At 56.2% G+C, this 9,606-nt stretch overlaps 1 protein-coding gene across 1 annotated transcript in view; it reads right to left on the minus strand.

Annotated features, from left to right (window-relative positions):
• CCDC155 (coiled-coil domain containing 155) overlaps nucleotides 1-9,606 on the minus strand; it is a 32,528-nt gene that overhangs the window by 22,310 nt on the left and 612 nt on the right. The window contains exons 2-8 of the mRNA XM_011374616.1: nucleotides 6,546-6,650; nucleotides 5,843-6,029; nucleotides 5,296-5,360; nucleotides 3,955-4,015; nucleotides 3,531-3,692; nucleotides 2,863-2,980; nucleotides 2,496-2,546 (exon numbers count right to left, since the gene is read on the minus strand). Of these exons, the coding sequence (XP_011372918.1) occupies nucleotides 2,496-2,546; nucleotides 2,863-2,980; nucleotides 3,531-3,692; nucleotides 3,955-4,015; nucleotides 5,296-5,360; nucleotides 5,843-6,029; nucleotides 6,546-6,650 (749 nt within the window). The remainder of the gene's footprint in view (nucleotides 1-2,495; nucleotides 2,547-2,862; nucleotides 2,981-3,530; nucleotides 3,693-3,954; nucleotides 4,016-5,295; nucleotides 5,361-5,842; nucleotides 6,030-6,545; nucleotides 6,651-9,606) is intronic.

Genomic DNA, 9,606 nt, shown 5'->3' on the forward strand with positions numbered 1-9,606 from the left:
CCCCTGCCTCCTGCAGTAACGTGAGCCCCGCCCTGTAAGGTCTCCTCAGGAAAGCTGAGTGTCTGAGTGTCCCTTACTCGAGCACTATTCGACTGTAACTTGAGAACTCAATCTATAGATGCTCTGTAGGCAGCTGGCAGCGAGAGAAAAGGTGGAGGGGAGGGATCCGAGAATAGCTCCAATTATTGAGCGCCTAGGACATTCCAGGCACTGCCCAAGGCGCTTGACCTGGCAGCAGGCCTTCTGGGCCAGAAGGAGGCAGAGACCGCCGGCTGCCGTTCACCCTTATTCCTCCTGCTTTCTTTGGGGGTCCTCTCTCCACGCGGGCAGGTGGGTCCCAGCCCCAGCCCTGGGGGGTGTGATTCATGATGGAAATACTGGCAGATTCGGGAGACCAGCTGGTCAGCTAACCCAGCAGCCACTCTCTCTAGAGGCTGAGGGTGTTCTCCCCGCCCCTCTTGCGGCTGGAGGTGTCACGTGACACAGTCTGGCCGGTGAGACATAAGAGAGGCTTGCTGGGGTCAGGGTGGAGTGGGGGAGCTCCTGGAAAAGAGAGAGCCACGAGAGGAGCATTTGCTGGGCCTCTTCACCCCTCTTTATCCGGCTTTGATGAGAACATGAGGTCAGGAGCTATTGCAGCCACCTGTGATCACGAGGCCACAAGCAGACAAACAAGCCAAAGAGCCACCAAACCAACCCAGAGACCTTCAAAACCTCTTGTTAAAGAAATGAGTGTCCTTCAGGTTGAAACTACCAGTTCTTCGGTGTTCTCTTCCTTGGAGCTGAAATTATCCGGGACACATCGGTGGCTGTGTTACCCATGCCACGGAGTGGTGGCTATAGTCATCTGCCACTTTGACCAATGAGGCATGAGAGGGAGGTTCTACCACGGGGCTTTAGGGAAAGTTTCCCCTTGTTCTTAAAAAGAGTAGTTCTGAAAGAAACGGTCACCTCCTGTCTGTACCCTGTGCTTCACACTGTGGCAGCCAGCCTGCAGAGAGATTCCCATAGTCCCAAGGGAGGGACTTTTCATGGAAGAGCCAGAGAACAACAGTGGAAAAGTTCTGGATTTAAATGGAAAAGCCACAATGCAGATATGGGACAAGGGGAATCAGGCAGAACCAGTATCGGGGCAGAGATCCTTAGGCTGGAGGAGGGGTGTAGGGAAGTCAAAAGACAAGGCAATGGGTCAGCTGTGAAGGGAGGTAAGGATGGATGCACTTGAACCATGGAATCCCTGGGGTGTCTGGGAATCTGAGGGGCATTTCCCACCTCAGTGGCAGAACCCGCAAGAAGGTGAATAACAGCACAGAGACGGCCATGTGAGAAGTTGAGGCAGAGAGGGCCCAGTGAGGCCCCAGTGGCCACAGAGTCACAGGAAAGCAGCTAAACCTCCTCTGTGCCCCTAGAAGGGTGTGGGAGTGGCCGAGCGAGAGCCCCAGTGGCCTTCACGGGTTGTGAGGTCCAGACAAGGGCCACCACCAGCAGATGCATTGAGGACTATATGTCTAGAGACCAGAAGATAATGCCAATCTCCCGGTGGATGCCGGCACACAGCGGTGACTAAGGCCAAGGACCAGATGGGATGATGAACATCAATCTTGTGACCAACAGAGAGAACAGATGTTGAGCGAGGACCGCAGCCTCCTGGAGCACTAAGTGCTGCATGAGTCTCCAGCAACTTAGATGCCACCTTGTGGGGGGATGGTGATGTGTTTCATCATTAATCGATGAGTTTTAGTTTCCACTGCAAAGGACTAGATGGACCCAGAATTAACGCAGATGATGTTTTCTGTCGCAGAACGGAGCTTGAAGCAGACAATGAGGTTGAAGTGGGTCTGTTTATATTATGTTCTAGGCCCCGGGCTAAAAGCTGTCACTCGAGTCCCACAATAACCCTGTTGAGCAGATACACTTCTCCCTCATTCTTAGTGAATAAAACTAAGGTTCGGGAAAAGGCAGTCACATGACTAAAGTTTGCCTGTCATGTAAGTGGCAGAGAGAGAATTTGAACTCAAGGCTGACTTCAAGGCACCTGTTCTTTCCACCATAAAAAAACCCCACTAATACATGAACAGCACTAGCTAACTTTTAGCGCGTGCTTCCCATGTGTCCTGCCTTGTGTCTAAGGTTTTACAAGCATCCTCTGTTTAAATCTCATAAAACCCAATGAGGGAGATTCTATTATTTTGCCCATTTTTACAGTGAGGACGCTGAGGCACAGAAAGGGGACAGACGGATGCATGCTTCTGTAGGCAGCCACAGCGTGAACCCAGGCAGTCCGTTCCATGGCCCACACTACCAACTATGGCAGTTCTTACACACAGCAATGTGACTCAGGGACATTCACACATTATTGGGATTCTGGGGTCTCCCTCACCAAACCGAAGGATGTTTGGTCACCGGCTGCTGGGGGTGTTTGGGCTTGAAGGGTAGGGTGAGAAGATCCTAAGGACTGGGAGAGGGGTGAGGGTGGGTGCTGGGCCTCAGCTCACCTCCTTCTGCAGAGTCTCTATCTCAGCCACCAGATGCTGCTGCTCCTTTTCCTGAAAAACCCCAGAGAGAACAAAGGTTTCTTTTCTGGCCTCTTTGTCCCCATATTACCCTTCTCCCACCCCTGGGAACATAACTTGGGCCTGGGTCTTTGAGGAGCAGGGCTGGGGAAATGGGTCTGGGGAGCCTTGATGACTCCTGTTGTCCCCTTTGTCATGAGAGAGATGGAAAACAGATCTGGCCTCAAAGTCTGGGGTGAGCAGGACCTGGAGTGAGGGAGGAAGGTGGGGGCGACCTCTGTCCCTTCCCAGTCCTTAAGCTCTGTTGGGAAGGAAGACGGCACCTTTGAGCCCCTTGCCCAGAACCTACTGTCTGCCGGGCCTGGGCCAGAAGGCTGCGGTTCTGTTCCTCCAGGCTCTTGGCCAGACTCTTCAGGTCTTCCAGCTCTTCATCCACAGCCTTGGCAAACTGCAGAGCCTGCTGGGTGCTGGTAGGGGCAGGGCCAGGAGGGCCGTGAGAGCGAGGAAGACAGCGTCCACAGTGACGGATTCACTCAGAGGGACAGAAATAACAGAGAAATCTCAGACAGACCTAGAGACACAGGGAGACAGAGACCAGAGAGGGGGACAGAGACCAAAGGGAGGGGGATGGAGACCAGAGAGAGGGGGACAGAGACTCAGAGAAAAAGGGGGAAAGAACCAACTATGGGGGACAGAGACCAAGTTTCTACCTGAAATAGGGAGAACAGGACAGACATGAAGAAGACAGAGCACAGGGAAAGGAACAGGCCGCTGAGATGGACAACCAGAGAGGGAAGAATAGAGAGAGAAGGCTGAACCCTGGGGGCTGAGAGACAAGAACCAGGGAGACACACAAGATAAAGATAAAAGACAGAAAGAGGAAACGAAGAAAGGGCAGGTGTGGGCTCACAGACGCGGAGCAGGAGGTGCAGATTGAGAGAGCAGAGGGGGGCTGGAGCTGCGGTCAGGAGGGACAGGGGGACACGGGGCCCGGAGGGAGGACGTGGGCCGGCCCACCTGCGAAGCTGCTTGCGCAGGGCTGCAATCTCCTCCCCGAGGCGCGCAGAGCCCTCCTCGGCAGTCTCCACGCTGCGCTGCAGTTTGGCGTTCTCCCCGGCCAGCCTGCGGTTGCTGAGCTCCAAGTCCTCCAGGCTGCTCAGCAGATCAGCTGTGGCGGGCCTGGGAGCGGGAAGGGCCAGGGTCAGCACCCACAGCCCCAGCCTCCTTTCCCCGGTGGAGGGTAGGTGGTGAGGGTGGTGGGCGAACGAGCTCTTCTGGAGGAAGAGGAACAGGAGAGACTGCTCTGCTCTCCCTGAGCTGTTAGCTCAGCCCTTGCCCCTCACCCGCTCCCGAAGGACCCCAAACCCTAGCCACGCCCCAGCAGGCTAGAGGACTCGGGGCAGGGGAAGGGGAAGGGCAGGGAGGGGCCCAGGATAGGTACAGCTCAGGCCTGGGGTCTTCGCCTCCAAAGCTCTCCAGGTTGGCCGGCTCCTCTGGGCATCCTGGAGGGAGACAGACAGATGGTGTTCGGCTCCGGGTGACCTCAGGCGGTGCCCCAGGATGCAGGGCTCGGTCCTCCTCTGGCCTCCTCCATCCTCACATTCGCTCTGGGCGATCCCATCTGCTCTTGGGGCTGCAGCGGCGCCCACCATTGGAAAGTACCTTGAGCTCAGGTTGGATCTCTCCATAACCTCCTAACTTCCACGCCCGACACTGGGCAGCACCTCAACTGCCTCCAAACCTGTTCCTCTTCCCAGTCCCCACCCCTGCCACTCGCCACCTGGATCCCTCACTCCACCTCACCCCACAGCCTAGCAGAGCCCAGGCCCTGTTCCCCTTGTCCCTGACTCTCTGCTCCACCCTGCCATCTGTCCCCAGGCCCTATCCTGGCTCTGGCCTTGCTCTCTCCCCCTGGACCCTCACCACAGCCTCTTCCCCGACCTCCTGGCCTCCAGCCTCTCCCTTCTGCCCTCTCGCACTCAGAGGGCTCTTTCCTCACCCAGAGCTGACCTGTCCCTCCCCTGCTCACAGCCCACCCTCGGCCCCAACCCTGACTGGAAGAGGCTCAAAGAATGTCAAGAAAAGTCTATTTTATTTGCTTTCATTCGGGCTGGAGAAATGTCACTCAAACCCTTGTTTATGGAGCACCTCCTGTGTGTGAGGTCCTAGGGAAACAGTGAGCAAATCAACTAACCAAACAGCAGGGCAGGATAATCGGATTTCTGCAGGAAAGGAACGTGGTCTGAGTGTGTGAGCGCGGTGAGTGCGGTGAGTGTGGAGAGCAAGACCCTTAGCCTGAGGGGTCCCAGCACCCCGTACTCCGTGCTGCCCCCCTGCAGGGCTTCCCCAGGTGTGCTGGAGGAGGAAGGTGTGGAAAGTCGAGGCTGGGAAAACAGTCTGAGCACAGACTGGGATGGGCAGGTGGGTAACCCAGGAGAGAGAGAGAGGAAGGGAGCGAGAGAGACTTCGAATGCAGGAACCAGAGAGTAGCAGGGAGCTGCTGGATGACAATGACGCTGAGGAGAGGTGGGAGAGGACTGTCTATAATAGGGCTGGTGTTAGGAGGAGGCGTTGGAAACAACCCGTGAAGAACAAAACCCCCAGAGCTCAGGGAAGGTGGGGAGGCCAACATGGAGGTGCCTAGAAAGCCAAAGTCATAGCTCCAGGCTAGAGTAAAGGTCCCTGGGGTCCTCCTCTATCCCCTGCTCTGTTGCCAGGTGGGAAGTCCCCCCGCTGTCTGCCCCTGGGCCAGCCTGCTTCATTCTATATATAGCAATCTCACCAGATGGCAGTTGCTGGGGGGTCAGGGCCCCCTCGAAGGCGGTCTCCTCTTCTAGCTCTAATCCTCTGTATCAAAGGGATGAGGCTTAGAGCCCCCTGCAGCCACCCCTGAACCCTGATCAGCCACCAGCAGGGGGATTGCGGGTGGCGGTGGCGGAGGAGGGGCCAGGTTAGGTGAGAGCAAACACAGTGGGGAGGAAGGTGAGGCCAGATGGCAAGCGCCAGCGGCCAGATGGAAAAGCGGGAGGGGCGAGGGCTGGGACTGGAGAAGGGATGGGGAGGGGCCTCTGTCGGCCCCCCATCATCCTCCCTTCTCCTTGCAGCCCCTTTTCTTTCTGCCTCCCAGATCCCCTTTGCCTCCTCATCCAAGGCACCTCGTCCTCAGACCCTCCACCCTTCCTCCAACCCCATCGCTTTACTTTCTCTCTCCTCCGCCTCCTTCAAACACAGGGGATCCCTGTGCCCAAAGGGTGCTGGCTGCAGTGAGCGGGTATGAGGTTAGATTTTAGGAAGGACTTCTGGGGGAGGGTGGAGGTACAAGGACCCACCCATCTAGCTGACAGGCAGCGATCCAGTCCCGCATGACGACCAGGAAGGTGTCTAAGTCCACAGTGGCCTGCGGGCCCTCTCCGTTGGGGTCCAGGCTGCGGGCCAGTGTTTGAAGCCGCGCATCCCGGGGGCTCCGTCCTGTCATAGCCTCCAGGTAGGCTAGTATGTGGGTCACAGCCACAAAGCCTGGGGACAGAGCATGCCGTGAGGGATGTGGGACAAGTTGGGAGATGAGAGTTGGGGACATTAGGTAGGACATCACTAGCTCGGCTGGTGGCACTCCTACACCACAGCCTGGCTGAGCCAACTTGAGCAAGTCCTTTCCCCGTTTCTGAGTCTACTTTTTCACCTGCAAATGGGGGCCCAGCCATCCTCACCTCAGAGGGAAGACAGACTGTGCCCCGCCAGGCCCATAGTGGCTGCCCTCCTTCCCTCTCCCAGCCCAAAGCCTTACCTTCTTCCATTAATGTCCCCCAAGTTTTCCTCCCCTCACTGTCCTCACTTGCAAGGCCTCCATCATCTTATCCACTTTCTTCCTAAAGCTTCCCACAATCACTCACTTTTCTTGCAGGACACGCAAGAAGGGCCCTAACCCATGCTTCTCTCTACGGCTCTCCAGTTCCCAGCCCCCACTGCTGCCCCTTATTGTCCCTTGTCTTTCCCACACCCAGTGCTCCCCAGGCCCCATCGTGCCCCGCCCACCTGTCCTCTGGGGGTCACAAGCTTCGAACATGGAGTTGAGTATTTGTTCCTCTGAGTTGAGCAGTGTCCCCAGGCTCCCCTCCTCCGCCTGGTCCCAGAAGTACACTGAGGAGAGAACAGGGTCAGTCCAGCCTTGAGGAGGGGGACGAGGAGAGAAGAGAGACTTGGGCTCCCGCAGAGGAGAGGGAATTCATTCAAAGCTGCCTGGAGTTGGGGCTGGTGGAGACCCATAGGGAGCCTCCGGTGGGGGCAGCGACGTGAGGGTCTTTGAGTCACCTCCCTGTCCCCACCCTGGAGATGTGGGCCCCATCTTTCAGGCCGGAAGTGCCCCCTGCTGTCTAATCCTTTGTATCCAATTGGCTCAGTAGCCCAGAGAGCTGAATGAACAATTAATCACCCTTTCCTCCTCTGTTCCCCTGCCTCTCAGGCTGAGCTGGGAGGGGGCTAGAGGCAGGGGCGGGGTGTGGGGGCGAGGGCAGAGAAGAGAGAATTCTGGGATGAGCTGAGGGTGAAGGGGGGCCTAGGAGCCAGGAACAATCCGATAACGCACTGCGCGGGCAGCCTGGATCGATTCTGCCTGCCACATTTCCGGTCTCCTAGCATGTCTGGGGAGCCGGCTCTCTCTCCTCTCACCATCCCCAAGTCAAAGCTGACATCACAGGAGTCCAAGGCCAGGCCAGTAGCGGGGGAATAGGGTGATCCAGGAAGGGTCGGGGGTAAGAGCCTAGCTGCATGACTATGGGCAAGTTGCTTCTCTTTTTGGAGACTCAGTTTCCCCACCAGTAATACAGGGGCAGGTAGAGCAATCCCCCCATCCAAGGCTGAGAGGGTTAGGTCTGTGTATGTGAAGAGCCCCTTGATCACATACAATGTGAATGTCCCAGGATCTGTTTGCAAAGAAGATATAGGAGGAGGTCTCTACCCCAGAAGCCACTGGGACAGCCCAGCCTCTTTCTCAGGGTTGGAAGTGACCTTCAAGGCTCCCTGGACAGCTGGGCATAGCAGCCAGCTGAGCACAGGGTTCAGGGTCTGGCAGACCCAGGGAACAACCCAGGCAAGAAACTCAGCCTTTCTGAGCCTCAGATTCTTCCTCTGGAAGATGGGGGTGGTCTCCCCTCCCTCCTAGAGAAGAAATGAGATGAAATCTGAAATGTCCCCAGCAGAGGAGAGGGCCTAGCATGCACTGGAGGCTCAGTAATAGAATCAAACATGCACTCAGGCCTCTCTTCTGAGTGTTAGCATGGACCGTGGTAGCCACTATTATTAGCCCCCCTTTACAAACAAGGAGACTTAGGCACAGAGAAGTTAGCAACTTGCCTAAGGTCACCTGTTCAACGCATGAGTGCCCGTTCTCATTCCTTTAACTCTTCAAGGGTTCTTTACAGTGAGCTCCTGGGGCTCGAACCCACGCTCCTTGGGAAGGGGAGCAGGAACCCACAGTTATGGGAGATGCCAGGGCCCGTGTCCGGGGCTTCCCACACTCTCGTTTCTCCCTCTCACTGTGCTCCTCATGGTATGGAGCAGGACTCTGAGGCCCAGCGAGGTCACTGGCCAGGGAGAGCGAGCCAGAGTCAACCAGGACTGTCTGGCTCCAGATGCGCACCTGTCTGCAGTTCCTTCCCCGGGCCGCGCGGGAAGGTGTTGCTCTGCTTCTCTCCAGTTCTTTTTCCTTCATGTCCTTCCTCAGTGTCCCTACCTCTCTCTGTCTCTGTCCCTGCCTTTCTCTCTATCGTCTGCCCCATCTCTCTCCCCACTGTGTCCTGCCTCTCTATTTCCGTGTCCCTCACCCCCATTCTCTTCTGTCTCCATCTCTGTGCTTCTCTTTCCATATCTGAGCGACTCTCCAGTCCCCAGCCTTCTCCCTCCTTCCCTTGCTGTCTCTCTGTTCCCCCCTCCACCCCACCTCTGTCTCCATCTCTCCTGAGTGTGTCCCTCCCTTTCCTAGGGAGCCTCCCAAGGCGGGCTCAGCCCTTGCCCATGGGTTCCTCGGTGGCTGCACGCCCTCTGCTGGTGCCGGTGAAGTGTAGAAGTCGGTCACTCGGTCAGCAGGCCCTTGGGTTCTCACACCCAGGTGTCTCTGCCTCCAATCTTTCTACCTGGAAAACCTCCTGAGGCCACAGTTCAGGCCTGGGGTCCTGCGAAAAGACTAAGGCTCTGTAGCGGGATGCTGGGAGCCCCTAAGAAAAAGGCCCTGCCTCTCCCCGCGGGTGGGAACCTCCTCCCCCATGATTACCGTTGGGCTCCCCACTTAGCAGATGAGTTCCTCCCAAAGTGCTTTCACACCCATTTGGTTTGCACCCAGCCAATCACTCAAGGACAGTAAGCACGGTTCCTGCCATGTGTCAGGCATTGATCTAGGGTAGCGCTAACCAGTAGAGAAGCCACTCGCCACATGTGGTTTGTGAGCACTTGAACTGTGGCAAGTGTGAACTGAGTTGCTCTCAGTGTCAAGCATACATCAGATCTTGAAGGCTTAGTATGAAAAAAAAAATGATACATTTTCATATTGATTATGTGCTGAAAGAATACTACCTTGGATGTATTAGGTTAAATGAAATCTATTATTGCCATTCATTTTGCCTGATTCTTTTTTCCTTTTCTTCTAAATAAGGCTACTAATACGATTGAAAATTACATAGATGACACGCATGTCGGACAGCACTGCTCTAGGGACTGAAAATAGCAGGGTAAATGAAACAGACCCTGCCTGGCGGAGCTCCTGTTCTAGTGGCGGAGACAGAGACCAAACGGTCCAGCCAACGTCAGTGCTATGAAGAGAGGTAAAGCAGGAAGGAGGAGAGAGCGACCGGGCAGCTGCTTTACAGAAAGCTGAGATCTGAATGAAGCAAGGCGGGAGCCTGCGGGTCACTGGTGGGGGTTGCTCTGGGCAAGAGTCATAGCAAAAGCTTCCGCTCTGGCCTCTCCAGAGCAAAGGGGATAAGGGGTCCAGACAGGTGGGCACACAGCTGGCTCTCTCTTTCCTACCTGGCATGAAGACGGAGCCTCAGCCACTCCAAGCCACCTCTCTCAAGTCCCCAAGTCACAGCCTGGTGCCCCTTTA

The sequence above is a fragment of the Pteropus vampyrus genome, unplaced genomic scaffold, assembly GCF_000151845.1.
Source record: "Pteropus vampyrus isolate Shadow unplaced genomic scaffold, Pvam_2.0 Scaffold250, whole genome shotgun sequence".
In the NCBI taxonomy this organism is placed as follows: Eukaryota; Metazoa; Chordata; class Mammalia; order Chiroptera; family Pteropodidae; genus Pteropus; species Pteropus vampyrus.